This window comes from Triticum dicoccoides, chromosome 3B (genome assembly GCF_002162155.2).
Source record: "Triticum dicoccoides isolate Atlit2015 ecotype Zavitan chromosome 3B, WEW_v2.0, whole genome shotgun sequence".
NCBI classification, from domain to species: Eukaryota; Viridiplantae; Streptophyta; class Magnoliopsida; order Poales; family Poaceae; genus Triticum; species Triticum dicoccoides.
In genome coordinates this window covers 706,153,337-706,172,970 of record NC_041385.1, presented here as the reverse complement: position 1 = coordinate 706,172,970, position 19,634 = coordinate 706,153,337, and the positions used below count along the sequence as shown (strand labels likewise).

Sequence of the window (19,634 nt, the reverse complement as noted above, 5' to 3'; positions counted from 1 at the left end):
CCTAGCATATACAGATATGGCCTCGGAACACTGAGACCGAAAGGTCGAGCGTGAATCATATAGTAGATATGATCAACATAGTGATGTTCACCATTGAAAACTACTCCATCTCACGTGATGATCGGACATGGTTTAGTTGATTTGAATCACGTGATCACTTAGATGATTAGGGAGATGTCTATCTAAGTGGGAGTTCTTAAGTAATATGATTAATTGAACTTAAGTTTATCATGAACTTAGTCCTGGTAGTATTTTGCAAATTATGTTGTAGATCAATAGCTCGCGTTGTTGCTTTCATATGTTTATTTTCATATGTTCCTAGAGAAAACTGTGTTGAAAGATGTTAGTAGCAATGATGCGGATTGGATCCGTGATCTGAGGATTGTCCTCATTGCTGCACATAAGAATTATGTCTTTGTTGACCGCTAGGTGACAGATCTATTGCAGGAGCAGATGCAGACGTTATGAATGTTTGACTAGCTCAAAATGATGACTACTTGATAGTTTAGTGCACCATGCTTAACGGCTTAGAATCGGGACTTCAAAGACGTTTTGAACGTCATGGGCCATATGAGATGTTCCAGGAGTTGAAGTTAATATTTCAAGGAAGTACCCGAGTTGAGAGATATGAATTTTCCAACAAGTTCTATAGCTAAAAGATGGAGGAGAATCGCTCAACTAGTGAGCATGTGCTCAGATTGTCTGGGTACTACAATCGCTTGAATCAAGTGTGAGTTAATCTTCCAGATAAGATAGTGATTGACAGAGTTCTCTAGTCACCATCACCAAGTTGCTAGAACTTCGTGATGAACTATAGTATGCAAGGGATGACAGAAATGATTCCCGAGCTCTTCATGATGTTGAAATCAACGAAGGTAGAAATCAAGAAAGAGCATCAAGTGTTGATGATAGACAAGAACACTAGTTTCAAGAAAAGGGCAAAGGGAAAGAAAGGGAACTTCAAGTAGAATGACAAGCAAGTTGTCACTCCCGTGAAGAACCCCAAAGCTGGACCAAAGCCTGAAACTGAGTGCTTCTATTGCAGAGGAAATGATCACTGGAAGCGGAAATACCCTGAATATTTGGTGGATATGAAGGATGGCAAAGTGAACAAATGGTATATTTGATATACAGGTTATTGATGTGTGCCTTACTAGTGTTTATAGTATCCCCTGAGTATTTGATACTTGTTCGGTTGCTAAGATTAGTAACTCGAAACAGGAGTTACATAATAAACAGAGACTAGTTGAGGGGAAGTAACGATGAGTGTTGGAAGTAGTTCCAAGATTGATATGATCATCATCACACACTCCCTATACTTTCGGGATTAGTGTTAAACCTAAATATATGTTATTTAGCGTTCGCGTTGAGCATGAATATGATTTGATCACGTTTATTGCAATATGGTTATTCATTTAAAGTCAGAGAATAATTGTTGTTCTGTTTACATGAATAAAACCTTCAATGGTCATACACCCAATGAAAATAGTTTGTTGGATCTCGATCATAGTGATACACATATTCATAATATTGATGCCAAAAGATGCAAAGTTAATAATGATAGTGCAACTTATTTGTGGCACTGCCATTTGGGTCATATCGGTGTAAAGCGCATGAAGAAACTCTATAAAGATGGATTTTCGGAATCACTTGGTTATGAATCATTTGATGCTTGTGAACCGTGCCTTTTGGGCAAGATGACTAAAACTCCGTTCTCCAGAACAGTGGAACGAGCTACTGACTTATTGGAAATAATACATACCGATGTATGCGATCCAATGAGTGTTGATGCTCGTGGCAAGTATCGTTATTTTCTGACCTTCACAGATGATTTGAGCAGATATGGGTATATCTACTTAATGAAACACAAGTCTGAAACATTTGAATTGTTCAAAGAATTTCAGAGTGAAGTGGAGAATCATCATAACAAGAAAATAAAGTTTCTACGATCTGATCGTGGAGGAGAATATTTGAGTTACGAGTTTGGCCTTCATATAAAACAATGTGGAATAGTTTCACAGCTCACGCCACATGCAACACCACAGCGTAATGGTGTGTCCGAACGTCATAACCGCACTTTATTGGATATGGTGCAATCTATGATGTATCTTACCGATTTACCACTATCGTTTTGAGGTTATGCATTAGAGACAGTTGCATTCACTTTAAATAGGGCACCATCAAAATCCGTTTGAGACGACGCATTATGAACTGTGCTTTGGGAAGAAACCAAAGTTGTCATTTCTTAAAGTTTGGGACTGCGATGCTTATGTGAAAAAGTTTCAACCTGATAAGCTCGAACCCAAATCGGAGAAGTGCATCTTCATAGAATACCCAAAGGAAACTATTGGGTACACCTTCGATCACAGATCTGAAAGTAAGATATTCGTTGCTAAGATCCTTTCTAGAGAAGGAGTTTCTCTCGAAAGAGGTGAGTGGGAGAAAAGTAGAACTTGATAAGGTAATAGTACCTTCTCCTGAATTGGAAAATAGTTCATCACTGAAATTAGTTCCAGTGATTCCTACACCAATTAGTGAGGAAGCTAATGATGATGATCATGAAACTTTAGATCAAGTTACTACAGAACCTCGTAGGTAATCTAGAGTTTGGTCCGCACCAGAGTGGTACGGTAATCCTGTTCTGGAAGTCATGTTACTAGACCATGACGAACCTATGAGCTATGAGGAAGCGATGATGAGCCCAGATTCCGCGAAATGGCTGGAGGCCATGAAATCTGAGATAGGATCCATGTATGAGAACAAAGTATGGACTTTGGTGGACTTGCCCGATGATCGGCAAGCCATAGAAAATAAATGGATCTTCAAGAGGAAGGCGAACATTGATTGTGGTGTTACTATCTACAAAGCTCAACTTGTCGCAAAAAAGGTTTTCGACAAGTTCAAGGTGTTGACTACAATGAGATTTTCTCAACTGTAGCGATGCTTAAGTCTGTCCGAATCATGTTAGCAATTGCCACATTTTATGAAATCTGGCAAATGGATGTCAAAAATGCATTCCTTAATGGTTTTCTTAAAGAAGAGTTGTATATGATGCAACCAGAAGGTTTTGTCAATCCTAAAGGTGCTAACAAAATGTGCAAGCTCCAGCAATCCATCTATGGACTAGTGCAAGCATCTCGGAGTTGGAATATACGCTTTGATAAGTTGATCAAAGCATATAGTTTTATACGGACTTGCAGTGAACTTGTATTTACAATAAAGTGAGTGGGAGAACTATAACCTTTCTTATAAGTATATGTAAGTGACATATTGTTGATCAGAAATGATGTAGAATTTTTCTGGAAAGCATAAAGAAGTGTTTGAAAGGAGTTCTTCAAAAGAAAGACCTCAATAAAGCTACTTACATATTGAGCATCAAGATCTATTGAGATAGATCAAGACGCTTGATAAGATTTTCAATGACTAAATACCTTGACAAGATTTTGAAGTAGTTCAAAATGGAACAGTCAAAGAAAGAGTTCTTGCCTGTGTTGCAAAGGTATGAAATTGAGTAAGACTCAAATCCCGACCACGGCAGAAAATAGAATAAAAGTCATTCCCTATGCCTCAGTCATAGATTCTATAAAAGTATGCCATGCTATGAACCAGACCTATTGTATACTCTGTCCTGGTTTGGCAAGGGAGTACAATAGTGATCTAGGAGTAGATCACTAGACATTGGTAAAAATTGTCCTTAGTGGAATAAGGATATGTTTCTCGATTATGGAGGTGACAAAAGGTTCATCGTAAAGGGTTATGTCGATACAAGTTTTGGCACTGATCCAGATGACTCGAAGTCTTAATCTGGATACATATTGGAAGTGGGAGCAATTAGCTAGAGTAGCTCCGTGCAGAGCATTGTAGACATATAATATTTGCAAAATACATACGGCTCTGAATGTGATAGACCCGTTGACTAAACTTATCTCACGAGCAAAACATGATCATAACTTAGTACTCTTTGGGTGTTAATCACATAGCGATGTGAACTAGATTATTGACTCTAGTAAACCCTTTGGGTGTTGATCACATGACGATGTGAACTATGGGTATTAATCACATACATATGTGAATATTGGTGTTAAATCACATGGCGATGTGAACTAGATTATTGACTCTAGTGCAAGTGGGAGACTGAAGGAAATATGCCCTAGAGGCAATAATAAAGTTATTATTTATTTTTTTATTTCATGATAAATGTTATTATTCATGCTAGAATTGTATTAACCGGAAACATAATGCATTTGTGAATACATAGACAAACATAGTGTCACTAGAATGCCTCTACTTGACTAGCTCGTTGAATCAAAGATGGTTAAGTTTCCTAGCCATAGACATGAGTTGTCATTTGATTAACGGGATCACATCATTAGAGAATGATGTGATTGACTTGACCCATTCCGTTAGCTTAGCACTTGATCCTTTAGTATGTTGCTATTGCTTTCTTCATGACTTATACATGTTCCTATAACTATGAGATTATGCAACTCCCGTTTACCGGAGGAACACTTTGTGTGCTACCAAACATCACAACGTAACTGTGTGATTATAAAGGAGCTCTACAGATGTCTCCAAAGGTACATGTTGAGTTGGCGTATTTCGAGATTAGGTTTTATCACTCTGATTGTCGGAGAGGTATCTCTAGGCCCTCTCGGTAATGCACATCACTATAAGCCTTGCAAGCAATGTAACTAATGAGTTAGTTACGGAATGATGCATTACATAACGAGTAAAGAGACTTGCCGGCAACGAGATTGAACTAGGTATTGAGATACCGACGATCGAATCTCGGGCAAGTAACATACCGATGACAAAGGGAACAACGTATGTTGTTATGCGGTTTGACCGATAAAGATCTTCGTAGAATATGTAGGAGCCAATATGAGCATCCAGGTTCTGCTATTGGTTATTGACCGGAAACGTGTGTTGGTCATGTCTACATAGTTCTCGAACCCGTAGGGTCCGCACGCTTAAGGTTTCGATGACAGTTATATTATGAGTTTATGAATTTTGATGTACCGAAGGTTGTTCGGAGTCCCGGGTGTGATTAAGGACATGATGAGGAGTCTCGAAATGGTCGAGACATGAAGATTGATATATTGGAAGCCTATATTTGGATATCGGAAGTGTTCCGGGTGAAATGATTTTACCGGAGTACCAGGAGGTTACCGGAACCCCCCGGGGGCTATTGGGCCTACATGGGCCTTAGTGGAAGAGAGGAGAGGCGGCCGGGGATGGGCCGCGCGCCCCTCCCCCTAGTCCGAATAGGACAAGGAGAGGGGGGCGGCGCCCCCCCTTTCCTTCCTCTCTCTCCTTCCTCTTTCCCCCCTTCTCCAAGTCCAACAAGGAAAGGAGGGAGTCCTACTCCCGGTGGGAGTAGAACTCCCCATGGCGCGCCCCCTCCTAGGCCGTCCGCCCCTCCCCCTTGCTCCTGTATATACGGGGGCAGGGGGCACCTCTAGACACAACAATTGATCCCTTGGATCTCTTAGCTGTGTGCGGTGCCCCCCTCCACCATAATCCACCTCAATAATATCGTAGCGGTGCTTAGGAAAAGCCCTGCATCGGTAGAACATCATCATCGTCACCACGCCATCGTGATGACGGAACTCTCCCTCAAAGCTTGGCTGGATCGGAGTTTGAGGGACGTCATCGAGCTGAACGTGTGCTGAACTCGGAGGTGCCGTACGTTCGGTACTTGGATCGGTCGGATCGTGAAGACGTACGACTACATCAACCGCGTTGTGCTAACGCTTCCGCTTTTGGTCCACGAGGGTACGTGGACAACACTCCCCCTCCCGTTGCTATGCATCACCGTGATCTTGCGTGTGCGTAGATTTTTTTTGAAGTTACTACGTTCCCCAACAGGAGCCTCGTCATGTGTATGAAGACAATACTCACAACTCTAAAATTTCACATACTTTTGTCCACATTGAAAACTTCAACCAGTTTGTCATCAATCACCAAAAAGGGGAAGATTGTAAGTGCATTTAGTGCCACCCCTAGTTGGTTTTGGAGTATTGATGACAAACTTGGTTTAGGGACTAATGTGTTTGTGAGAATTGCAGGATAACACAGGTTGTAGTCCCATATTGATTCGGTTTACCTACCAGAGATGACCCCTACAAATGTGTGAAGACATTGAAGACAATGGTGGTCCGTGAAGATATTCACATTGAAGACTATGACAGGAGAAGACATCGCGTGAAGGCTATGGAGTGCGAAGACATAGTAGTTTCGGAGTTTCCTTCTCTTCTTTGTTGAGTCATAGGAACCACCGTACTGTGAAGTGGGGGTCCAAGTGAACAAAGTCAGAGTGACTGATGTGATGCTCAACCAAATCCTATGTCTTCGAGCAAAGACAATGAGTCAGCTTTACTTGTAGCCCAAGTCAAGCTGCCGCGTGTGTTTGAAATCTGACCATTGGACACGTGTCAGTTCCTTAGTGACCCAAGGTAATTTTGGACATATCAGGTCGGGTTGCCTCCTGGCTATAAATAGCCCACCCCCTACACCATAAATTGGTGGCTGCTCAGAGTTAGTGCACGACTTTTGTCGTTCGAGAGAAACCCACCTCCGAAGCCTTTGAGAGAGAATCCTTGCGAGGACAAAGCCCAAAACACCTAGAGCCAAAGAGTGTTAGGCATCACTGAAGTCTTTCTCTCCGCGTGATCTGAAGACCTATTACACTTGAGGACTGTGAATCCTCCAGCCGGTTAGGCGTCGCATTCTGAGCATCCAAGAGCCATTGTGGATTGCCGGTGAATGAACTCTGTGAAGGTTTGGAAGTCTCCCTTGAAGACTTACTAGAGTGATTGGGCGAGGACTAAGTGTTCTTAGCTCAAGGGGAATAAGATGAAGACACGGTCTTCTGAGTTGAATCTCAGCCTCCCTAACCATACGTACAATTGTCACAGCAACTGGAACTGGTCCAACAAACCCCTTGTCCTCTCCGAGCAACTGGTTCTATCCTTCCTCGCTCACCTTACTTACAGTTTGTCTTCGCGAAGTCTTTACCCACTTTCCTGCTCTGATTGTCTTCACTGTGTGAAGACTGTTGACTGTTTGGCTTCATACTATCTTCCATCCTGATCCATACTACCTAGCTGCTGATAGTCTTCGTGCTTTCACTACATTGCTTACTTGACTATCGCTTGTCTAGTGTAGTCTACCTTCCGCTGCATGTCAATAGGTTCATTTCTATTCTTTGTCTTCAAAACACCCCTGTTTTGAAGACTTTCATAAAAAACGCCTATTCACCCCCCTCTAGTCGAATACTAGCACTTTCTGCCGGCCGGCCTCCCCTCTCCTCCTTTATATACGGGGGCACCCCAAAGGCACATCAATTGTCTTAGCCGTGTGCGGTACCCCCCTCCACCGTTTGCTCCTCCAATCATATTGTCGTAGTGCTTAGACAAAGCTCTGCATGGATCACTTCACCAACACCGTCATCATGCCGTCATGCTAACGGAACTCATCGACTCCTTCATGCCTCTCCTGGGTCAAGAGTTCTAGGGACGTCATCGAGCTGAACGTGTGCAGAACTCAAAGGTGATGTACGTTCGGTACTTGATCGGTTGATTCGAGAAGACGTTCGACTACATCAACCGCGTTAAGTTAACGCTTTCTCTTTCGGTCTACGAGGGTACGTGGACACACTCTCCCCCTCTTGTTGCTATGCATCTCCTAGATAGTTCTTGCGTGAGCGTAGGAATATTTTTGAAATTGCATGCTACGTTTCCCAACATCTAAATCATGGCTCCGCCCCTGTTCATACTTGTAACTGTGCATCGCACAAGGCATCCATTGTAAGACATATTTGCAGTCAGTCAATCTTCAAGATGTGTTCTTCAATATTTTCTTCTCGCCATCTGATCTTCATGTGTGAGTAGTTTCGATAAGGTATGGGTTGAGGCATAGGCCTTGCAACCCTTTGTAGTTTTTGTCAGGATCAATGGAAGGGGTTTGAATTAACTTCCCATATGTGTGAAATAAAATTGTTCCGTAGATGACTCTTGTCTTGTCTGCGATCTTTATCCTTGCTAGTACCTAGGATCGTGGAGATCGAGCATCGGTGAGGCTAGGAGCAAGGAGACCGTGAAATGTTATACCGAACACCGGTGACAGTAAGGTTCAATAAGGTAACACATATCCTATTCTTAGGGATTCATGAGGTGTAGTCATTAAACACCCAAAACTCTTGTCTGATTTCATTATTTTAATTATCAAGGCAACCCAGCGCAATGGATAGGACTTGCGGTAGGACAACTGATTCTTGATGCAGATCTTGCGCCGGTCAAGATGTTATTTGGACGACACATCCCCCACTTCGGTTTCTAACAAGCACATCATGATGCGTGACTTCCAATGCACAAATTAAGATCATATCTGGTCCCAACACAAATACATGGTTGTAAGCCTTAAGACCTCATGCCCGTACCGCTTTTTAAAGTGTTTGAATCACTATTTGCGCACTTGATCTAGTCAAAAGCTGCAATTGATACTTTAACATAAGCTTACTAGAGACCATCGCTTCAAGGGAATATTCCTCTCGTCGGTTTGATAACCCAGGGTCACCTCTGGTAAGATCCAATTGATAAAGTGGCGCTGCCTGAAACTGTCAGGGTTTGTGGAACGACATGACATTTATTGGTTTTTTAGAGCTTCGGACGAGAGAGGAACCTGACATACTTTTATTTTCAATGACTAAACTTGACGAGAAATGGATGAGAAGTTCGGTATAAAACTGGGATTGGTGCACATGGTGGCTATGGATTACAATGGGCAGAATGGTGGCCTGGAGCTTTTTTGGAGGTGCGGGATAAAGTTAAGTCTGAGATGGAAGAGTAGAATGAACATTGACACAACTATACCAAAAGAAGATGATTTTAAATGGCATCTCACATGAATCTATGGGGAGTCGAAAATGGACAAGACGACGAAAACCTGCTAACTGATGCGGACGTTGCGCATGTAGGAGTGTTTGCCATGGATCTGCATACGAGATTTTAATGAGGTGAAGTTCAACTACGAAAAACAGGGGGTTGCCCGGTAATCATGTATACATGTAAAACTTTCATGATGTTGTTATGTTTTCTGATATGAAGGACCTTGGTTTCAAGGGTAATATTTTTGAGTAATAATAACTACATAGATGATGGTTATATTCGAGAACGTCTTGATAGAGTTGTTGCCACACCTACCTGGTCCCTGGGTATAAGGTATTAAATGGATTTCATGAGCATACGGATCACATGCCAGCCTACATGTTGATGGGCGTAGGCAAAGGTATATGAGCAAAACACATGAACAGACGAAGAAGTTTGAAGCGCGCAGGTTAGTTCAGGATGATTACAACTCTCGTGGTCACAACGCATGGGAGGTGGCGCAAGCAAATGATGCACACAAACTAAATGGTACTCTAGGAGATCTGATGCACACAAACTAAATGGTACTCTAGGAGATCTGGCAAAAAGAAGCAAAAAAACTTAAGGACGAGCTTCATGACTGGATCAAACATTTTAAGTGATATATTTTATTCAATTTGATGATTATGGTGTCTCTGTCTAATAGTACTACAATAAGATATGATGGTGCACTGCAAATTTGACTGTTTACATGGTTAGTTCCTACATAACCTGAATGGATAAGACTAACAAAAAAAATCGAGATATGCATCACACCATTTTTTAGGCAACTTGTGGAGTGGAGCAACCACACCGCATTCAACTATGGGATGTAGAAGCCGATTCTTATTTTTCACTAATTATTACTCTAGAGCTAATTTTCGAAGTCATTTTGTATATGCGCACATCAAAACATGATGTGAAGCTGATGTGTGTGTGTGTGTGTGTGCACACGTGCGCGTGATAGTATAGAAAAAAGCATTCTATCATAAATTGATAAAAGGAGCAAAGTACATTTAGTTAAGCTTCCATGCCTCTCTTAGGGACTCCACATAATTGTTGTATGTTGGCTTGTTTGGATAAATCAACCCGCTACTTTTCCTTTCTTGACTAACCGAAGCGATTTTCATGAACATGTCACTTTATTGTCATGAGCACGTGTTCTAGGAACTTTGTGTGTGAGACAAGTATACAAGCTAGATTCATGATGCATAGATGAATAATTTTGACAAGGCAATAATTTTGTGCGTGTACATACAGTAGATCCTAAAATTTTCCTACTAATCGCATAGTTTTTTATCACACAATTTTCTTTGTATATATCAACAATACTTATGCATGATAGGGTATACAAATGGAAATTTATTGCATGAGAAGAACAATGTGTTACGATATGACAATCTTATGCATGAAAAGACAATGGAAGTTTATTGCATGAGAAAATACAATGTGATTTTGATAAGGCAATAAACATAACATCGTGGCATCCCACATAGAGTTCGGAAACAAAAATTGCCTAAAAGGGAAGGAATACACATGTAGATATTCGATACAATTATATATACCCATCCATTTTGCTCCAAAGAAAGACCCGTCCATAGACATCAACATGGCAGAAGGAAAAAACGCTGCCCAATCCACCTTGAACTACATTTGCAACTACCACAACCTGATCATCAATGATCGTAACTGAGGAGCCAGGTTAGCTCCTCCAACCCTAGGTGCCCCCGAATCGCCCCGCGGGCAACTCGGGCGGCGACCCCGCCGCTGCTCAGTTAGCCCTCCCTTCTCCATTGTCCTTCCCCCGCTGCCGCCGGACGGCGCCGCCAGGGAAAAGCCCGTGGTGGTTGTCAGTGATGGCGGGTGCTCGCGCCTGGGCCCGGCGCCCCCTCCCTTTTCCCTCGGTCGCAGTTTGTGTCCCGGCGTCCATCCTACGCAGCCGTCGGCGGGATCCGGCCTGCCTGAGTTCTTGTCGTGCCTCATCCCCGGTTCGCGAGGTGCTACTGCCGGCGTGTGGCAGCGCCCTACCAAATCCCTTGCTCTAGGTGGCCGCCGGCGGGAGCCCTCCCCCTGCTGCTCCTCCGGTGGCTGGCGGCCAGGTCGGGTAGCCCTTGTACCGGATCTGGTGCGTGCTGGCGCTCTGCTGCCCTCTGGTGCAGATCCACGGCTCAACCTTCTACAAAGCACCCAGGGTGGCTGGAGATTTGGGGCTTGGCATGGCATGGTGGGGTGGCCGGGGGCCCTCTGGATGTGGAAGAGGTGTCTTTCCATCACCGTCTGGCGGTTGATTCCCTTGCCGGCGTGCTGCCGATGGTGGTGCAGGGATGCGAGCACTTGGATGCCAGGGCGGCAGCCCTGGAAGGTGGACTGCCATTTGGCTATGCAGCAGGCGGCGTTGCAGTGGTGGTGGCTTCTCTCTGTGGCTGCGTGGATGGCGTGGAGTGGGGCGGCGGGGGATCCTGATGATGGCAGTGCTTCGGTAGTGACGTCTCCTGATCATGATGTGGATGCTTGATTTGGGGTTGGCCGGCTTGGTGACTAGGGCACCTCAATGTGGCATGGGTGAGGCACCGGGCGAAAGCTTAGCGCTTCGGCACCGGTGACGACAATGCCTGTGGGTATCGTGTCCCTCTTGGGGGCGTCGTCGAGGTTCCTTTTTCCTGTGCTAGGGCACCGGATGAAAATCTTTGACCGTTTCTTCGGTCTCGACGGCAGCGGCGTATTGCGTCGTCATCCTCTTATGGTTGTCGTCGTGGAGCTCAGGTTCTCTTCGGTCGTGGCATGTCGTCATCGGTGGGTAAGCTTGGATCCCGGCTGGAAGTTCTTTCGCCTATGGTGTAGGCTTGTCTCGCTGCATCCTATCTTTTACACGTGACTTCGTTGGCATCGTTCTCGGTCCTTGGTGTCTGCTGGCCGGATCGGCGCTCCAGGCCCGGAGTGAGAGGGCAGGGGGCTCTCTCTACCGACAACTTGGTGTGTGTGCGTTGCAACGGATGTCCAGTGGTTTCTGCTGGAGGCTCGCGGTTCCTCGTCTACTCGGTAGTCTGGAGTGCTTCTTGTTGGGGTGCGGCTACTCCTATTTGTATGTTTATTATATTTGATGATCTGCTTTGTAAGAGGGTTTCCTCACCACTTTGTATCGGTTCGGTCGTATTGCTTTATATTTAAAGCGGGGCGAAAGCCTTTTTCGGTAATGATCGTAACTACCAATCTTTTAATGTCGTGAAGAGAAGCCTATTCATAGCACAAGAATGGGCCCGCATCAAGCAATGGCAGTTCAACATGGCATGCCAACAGGTGGCCTCTCAGCAAAAGGAAATCTAAACACAAACTAAACTCATAGCAAAATACTACCTCCGTCCATATTAACAGTTAAAAAGACTTTCCACGGAATGGTTAGTAGTATTCTAAACCAAAGGTGTTGCTTGTTGAAGACTTCCCACATATAAAATAGAAGCAAAAAGTATCTCTCCTCGTCTAAAGAAAATAAAGGAATGGGAGAAGGATGGAAGAAATGTAAGGATCACACGGTGTGACTGATCTGGTCTCTCACATCTGCCCATTCCTGGCAAGTGGCAATTAGGTACATGCAAAGTCACGACGTATCACATAGAGAAAAGTCTAAAATAAACTTTGATTTCGTGCTCTTAGTCTAAATCAAATCCTGATCTTGCAATCCTTGAAATTGGCACCCTGTTCTTTCCAATCCTGGTCAATCCTGGCCGTTTTTCGCACATACCTTGTTTGGATACTGGGATTGATTATGTGGCACGGGATCGAGGAGAAAGTGGCAACGTCCCGACGTGCGACGACGGCTGTGCATATGTGTATGTGTTCCTTTAACTTATCTTTTTATTTATACATGATGTGATCCTCCATGGTGTCTGGTTTGTTGTGTCTTTGGCTAGTAACACGCGGACACGCCGGAGCCGGTCAGTTGTTGTGTACGCACGTCTCAGCTTTGTCAGAGTGAGCGTCCGGCTCGTGGATGCATCACCCTTGTACCGCCACCTGATCTTCGTCGCCATGGCTGACACGTTGAGGCATGCCATAGCCTCCTTGTTCTGCCGGAACAACAGGTAGTCTAGCGGGATGACGCTGTTGGAGTGCACACAGTTGTATTCCCGGCCGGGATTGTGCTTTTCCCGGCATAACAAACTGGTTAGGGCGAAGATTGACCGGGATTGGTAAATACAAGATGCTGATTTGAGGGATTAGAAGGTTAAGGTTCGATTCAGACTTCGAGTACGAATTTAAGATTTATTTCAGACTTTTCCTTATCACATATGTTGATCTGACGCAATCCTTGGCCGCCGCCACAAACAATATATACAACACAATATTTCCTGAGGAAGACCTCTTCTCTTAGATCATCAAGGACGACCTCTTCCAACTTATCCTCGCAAATCATGTAAAATAATATGAGCAGCAAAGGAAAGCTGAAGTAGGCGGCGACGTACGGCAGTGCTAGTAATCAAGTTGACAACGGCATGGGGAACATGTCAAACGCGCTTCCACAAAGTTCTTCCAAGTTCAACATCCTTCAAAATGGCTAGGCTATATATAGCTTCCATACAGTTTTGATTTCCCTCACATCCATCTCTGCGACATTCCTTTGTTATGTTAAAATAAATCCGAGGCATACCGTCGATCATTTGAGGACCAAGCAATCACACGAGCACGACACCGAGATTTGTTAACGAGGTTCACCGATATGGCTACATCCCGGGGCCTGACAACGGGCGCTCCTCCCCGTGACACCATCACAATACCGCACACCGGCCACCCGGGCGCCGGCACATGCCGCCGGCTCCCCCTTGCGCGCCTGTGCTATTATGTTGGCATAGGTTACATCGTGTGTCTACCCCGCTATATAAGAGAGGCTTAGGATACAAGTGTCCTACTTGGACACGACTCCATACCCTGTAAACACAATACAACTACAAGTCCAACTGTAACCTACCTTGTACACAATATTCGACACAACTCCAACAAACTCCACCTTGGCGAATATTCTCCACCACCTTGAGTTCGTCAATGCATCAAACTTTCATGTACATTGGACTTGAGCTTATCCCATGAGCACCGCTGCTACTCCAAAGACTCCATATGACTCCACCTGCAACTTGTAGTCCCTTCTTTTCTTGACCACAGTCAACACTCGAGCAAAATCAAGTTCCTTGTTACTCTAGCTTGTGCTCCCAACTTCCAGAGTATCCGTCCAACGACATCACACACTGATCACTCACCTGCGTGAAAGTGAACAACTCACATATTGGGTGTCACACATAAGAGTTACCTGAACTCAACATCACCGCTCCTTTCTTGACCGCCTGTCTGAAACTTGAAGGAATTTTACCATTGTTTGTACTCATCCCGAGTCAAATTCGCAGTTGTGTCACCACATGTATGACCACCAGAGCCCTGGCCCGTCTCCATGCCCCGTGCGCGCCGCACGTCTCGCCGCTATTTCCGCGTCGAGCCTCCGCTGTCCCGGTCGATTCTCAAGGGTTGCGAACCCACACCACTCAACCCCTACTGCAGAGTACCACCGATCATCACCGACCGATGACGAGTTTCACGCTTCCATCAGACCACTGGGCTCCAGTCCGAATTACGTGTCACTCGCTTTTCTCCAGCTGAATAGGCTTCGACTCTCTGAGCTCTTACGCCGTAGCCCCTCAATCCAGCTCCACCTTTAACAAGACTTCATGGTAGATGATCAGTCCACCCACGCACCCCGTCGACTTCAAGCTCTCATGTGCGCACCGTCTTGAATCAACCCCGTGCCATAGTCTTGTTGAAGCCGCACAAGCCCTCGGGCATGCGCCACGTGTTTCCACGCCCCAGAAGTCGGTCACCATCAGCATCACGCTCCTATGTCATCGTCGCCGATCCTACCACCCTCTTCTGTACCAACCGACTCACGTCGATCCGTCAGACTATCTAGTCCGACCCAACCGAACTTGTCCGGCTATACGACACACTCGAGGCTCCCAAATTGTCTTCCGCGAATTTTCATCCATCACAACACAACTCCATCCTAGCTGAATTGACTTCCCGCAACGCCTTCAAGCATCCATGTTGTGCCAACAAATTTTTCATCCATATCTGTCATAACCCCAGGGTTTTCAATTCCGTGAACTTCTACACCTCAAACCTGGTACCCGTTGGAGACATGGTTCTTTGTACGGCTGACTCCATGAAAAATAATCCCTTGGCTCACCCACGATGCTAGCTTTTGCCTTGCCTCAGCCCTCCTGATGGATGTATCAATGAATTGTTCCTTCGCTCAATTTGATCTGCTGCTGCCTCCTTCCATGTCGTACACGAGGACCCGGTCTTTTTTTCCAAAACAAATCCGCGGCTTGCTAGCTGTACGCATGCATTTGGCTTCTGGCTGAGCCCTCCGTACCAACACGTGTAATTCAGCTCCAGCCCCCGTACGCCTGTGCCACCATCGAACAGGCCAGCCACACGCGCCGTCCTACCCACACAGGATTAATCCCGCGAGTACGCCGCGCACGCACTTCGTCAGTACGCCTTTTTTTGCCAGCCTGGTCCGTCTCGCATAGAGCACCACCTCCGGATCGATCCGACTGAATCGATCTGTACGCAGCCGCCGACGCCGCCTTTGATCGCTACTTTGCCGCAAAATCTTCAGTCGCTCAATCACCTCGTCCGCGGAACCCACGGTACGATCGCCCTGCTGTTCTGACAGCCGCTCCTGTGATTTTCTCGACGATTTCTTTCGGCTTTTCCTCTAGATCAACGATTCATCTCCGAAAAAGCTAGCTCTGATACCACTTGTTGGAATAAATCCGAAGCATACTGTCGATCATCCGAGGACCAAGCAATCACACGAGCCCGACACCGAGATTTATTAACGAGGTTCATCGATATGGCTATATCCCCGGGGCCTGACTACGGGCGCTCCTCCCCGTGACACCGTCACAATACCGCACACCGGCTACCCGGGCGCCGGCACATGCTGCCGGCTCCTCCTTGCGCGCCTGTGCTATTATGTTGGCATATGTTACATCGTGTGTCTACCCCCGCTATATATGAGAGGCCTAGGATACAAGTGTCCTACTAGGACATGACTCCACATCCTATGTAAACACGATACAACTACAAGTCCAACTGTAACCTACCTTGTACACAATATTCGACACAACTCTAACATGTTCCCTTCTAGTAGCAGCTAACTTGCCAATCCATCCATCAGTGGCAAACGTGCAGTAGTGCACATGGCCGTTTCCTCTTGTTTCCCGTTGGCTGCTCGCTGCAGCCTCCTGCTCACGGCAGCGCTGGTCCTAGCGCTGAGCCATGGAGCCAATGGTCATGTCGGTGCCGGTGCTAGGTTGAGCTCGTCCTTTTACGATGACTCGTGCCCCAGTGCACATGACATTGTCCGGCGTGTCATCCAGAATGCCCGTGTCGCCGACGCACGCATCCCAGCCAGCCTCATCCGCCTCCACTTCCACGACTGCTTTGTTCAGGGCTGTGATGGCTCACTTTTGCTGGACAACGACCTCCCGGCGATCATGACCGAGAAGGAGGTCCCTGCCAACAACAGGTCAGCGCGCGGGTTTGATGTGGTTGACGACATCAAGCATGCACTGGAGAATGCGTGCCCCGGCATCGTGTCTTGTGCCGACATTCTCGCCCTCGCCTCCGAGATCTCAGTCGAGCTAGCTGGAGGGCCTCGCTGGAGTGTGCCGTTGGGCCGCCGTGATGGCACGACCACCAATGTTGAGAGCGCCAACAATCTCCCAAGCCCCTTCGACTCTCTGCAGATGCTCCAGGAGAAGTTCAGAAACTTGGGCCTCGACGACACTGACCTTGTCGCCCTCCAAGGAGCGCACACCTTTGGGCGGGCACAATGCCAATTCACACAGCAGAACTGCAGTGCCGGGCAGGACGGGGAGACGCTGGTGAACCTCGACACAGTTACCCCTGATGTCTTCGACAACAAGTACTATGGCAACCTCTTGCACGGCCGCGCCCCTCTCCCTTCAGACCAGGTAATGTTGTCCGACCCTGTCGCCGCCACGACCACCGCGCCGATCGTTCACAGGTTCTCCGGTAGCCAGAAGGACTTCTTCAAGAATTTCGCAGCCTCGATGGTCAAAATGGGGAACATAAGCCCGATGACTGGAAGGGCTGGGGAGATTAGGAACATCTGTCGGAGGGTGAACAAAAAACCCTATTGATGAATGAGATTGATGTTATGAGTTGTGAACTCATTGTCCTTTTGTAAAATATTCTTTTAATTCATTCTAACTGTAAAGGATTCTTTTTATTCTCTTTGGAAACAAATGTAAATGTTCTTTTTTTTCTTCACTACACGTGATTGTCGCAAACCCATTCTTTTCATACCAGATGACTTGTTTTCAATAAACATATCTTCAAATCACTTTACCACCATTCAATCAAATCTTGTGTAAGATCACTGCTACAAAATGACCTGTCAAGGAACTGCATATCTTTCCTTTTTTGGAAGTTTTCGCGCCATTGCCTTTGTCAAAACGTGCATAGTTTAATATCTATTTGGAATAACCTATTAACAAAGTGACAGAAAGGAAGCAAGTATTTGTGCCTCTGATTTCAGGACATGAATAAGCATGTACACATTCAACATGAATAAGCATGTACACATTTGTGCCTCTGGTTAGAGTGATTCGTAGCCCGGACTCAGCCGCTCCTGCCCATGATCATTAAAGTCAGAAAAAATAGGGAAAATAAAGTCAAAAATATCTAAACCTTGTTGGTATCCAAGCAATAATGCTAAACATACAAAAAGTTACACGAAATTACACGTTGACTAGGATTTTTTCTTTCTAACTATCCACTCCCCCCGATTTTCATGGGGGTGGGCCCCTTCTCCCCCAATCTCCAATCAAAACCCACCTTTTTTGTAAAATCCGTGTAAACTTATGTATGTGTAGCATTACTCGTATCTAAGATGTTTGGGTGCACAATGTGAGTGCAAATTTTCATGGTGTTTGGAGATTTGAAGAGGTTGTGGCAAAAAAAAATGGTGCTCAAAGAAACTTTGAAAAAAATGCACTGCTTAAACCTGATTTTGTTCTTCTGCCACGACCTCCTCGGATGTCCAAACACCACGAAGTTTTTCAGGCATCCTGGCATCTCTGATGCCAACAACATTCAGTTTTTCCTTTTGCTATTGTTTTGAATTTATTGATCATCAGGAGCATATGATCCTGGGCTCAGACATTATATATATATAGACCCAATTATACGTGGACTGAAGAACATCATGCTAAAATCTCTAGAAGGGCGGGAATAAACATTTACACATTCCATCCTATTATATAGACCCATCCGTTTTGCTCAAAAAGAAAAAAAGACTTGTCCATACACATGAACATGGTAGTAGAAGAAAATGCTGCCCAAGCAGCCGTGCACTACATTTGCAGCAACTACAACGTGATCATCAATGACCATAACTACCAAGCTTTTGATGTCGTGAAAAGAAACCTATGCACAACACTAGCATGGGCCCTCAAAAGAAAAAAAGATGACACACCAAGACGGCGCCCTCTCAGCCAAAGGAATTCACAAGGCAAACTAAAATGCTAGCAAAAAATATATGATAAGTTTTCATATATCATACCACCACGAGTAAATTGCACAGAAGTACCACAATTGGGGCATTGGAAGCAGATTGGTACCAAGATTGATAATTTTTACGTGTCAGTACCAAGATTGGGGCGAGCCGTTGCAAAAAAGACTAAAAATGCGTTTTATACGTATTGACAGAGAAACTGACTGGTTGGGCCCGCCCGTCAGGTGCCACGCTGGCCAGTGCACGCGTGCCTGCGCGCTGACTGGGCGCTGACTAGGACGAGGCCGGCTCGCACCTTTATAGTCTCGCTGGTGCAACCGAGCCAGACCCCGACCCCAACCCCGCTCGCCTTCTTCTTCCTTTCTTCTGCTCTCTGCCTCGCCGTCGCCTGCGCCCGCCACCGCCGACCGCCACACCACGCCGCCACAGCCATGGTTCTGGAGGACGAGAGCAGCGATGACAACTGAAGCCTCCCGTACATGTACTCTGAAACCTCCACCGATGGGCTGAACGAGGTAAGTTACTCCATTTGAGCTAGGGTTAGGGTTAGGTTTAGGAAATTTGGGGATTTTTGTGAGGATTTCGTTTGATTTGCTATGTCCTCGTGCTGTGCTTTTGACTATGCAGGTGCCTTTCTCACTCGAGGACCCGGATTACAAGGGCCTTGAGCTAGATCTGATGGCGTTCTGCGAGAAGCATGGGAAGCCATCAGAGAGGCTTGTTGCGTTTGAAGGAACAATGACTGGGAGAAGGTTCTTAGCATGTGCAGAGTTGGTATTTTTCTTGCCTTGGTGATTAAGCACTGGATGTGTTCATTGAAAGTGGCAGAGTCTTGTTTGCCACCTGTGGTTCAGTTATGTGCATGCTAAATTTGCTAGTCATATGTGCCTGTTGTGTGCACATGCTATTATTATGTGCATGCTAAATTCAGTTATGCTCATTATTAAGTTCAATTGACTGCATTTGTGCTAAAATATATGCTCTTGTTGTGTGCACATGCTATTTATTGACACTTCTTTCCAAATGCAGTGTTGCTCAATTTCAGTTCAGTGCAGCCAGTTAGTAACTATTGATTACTGCTGACAGTAGGTAGTCTCATTACCTAGTTTGTTGCTGCAGGCTAGTGTTGTGTATTT

General features: G+C 45.5%; 1 protein-coding gene across 1 annotated transcript; it reads left to right on the top strand.

Annotated features, from left to right (window-relative positions):
* The first annotated feature begins 16,156 nt into the window (after nt 1-16,156).
* LOC119281919 (peroxidase 2-like) lies at nt 16,157-17,122 on the top strand. The gene has a single exon (XM_037562320.1). It carries the CDS (start codon nt 16,157-16,159, stop codon nt 17,120-17,122), a length of 966 nt encoding a protein of 321 aa, XP_037418217.1.
* The last annotated feature ends 2,512 nt before the right edge of the window (nt 17,123-19,634 follow it).

What these genes read in the sequence shown, in the direction of transcription:
- LOC119281919 (XM_037562320.1), top strand. Translation starts at nt 16,157, where the DNA reads ATGGCCGTTTCCTCTTGTTTCCCGTTGGCTGCTCGCTGCAGCCTCCTG.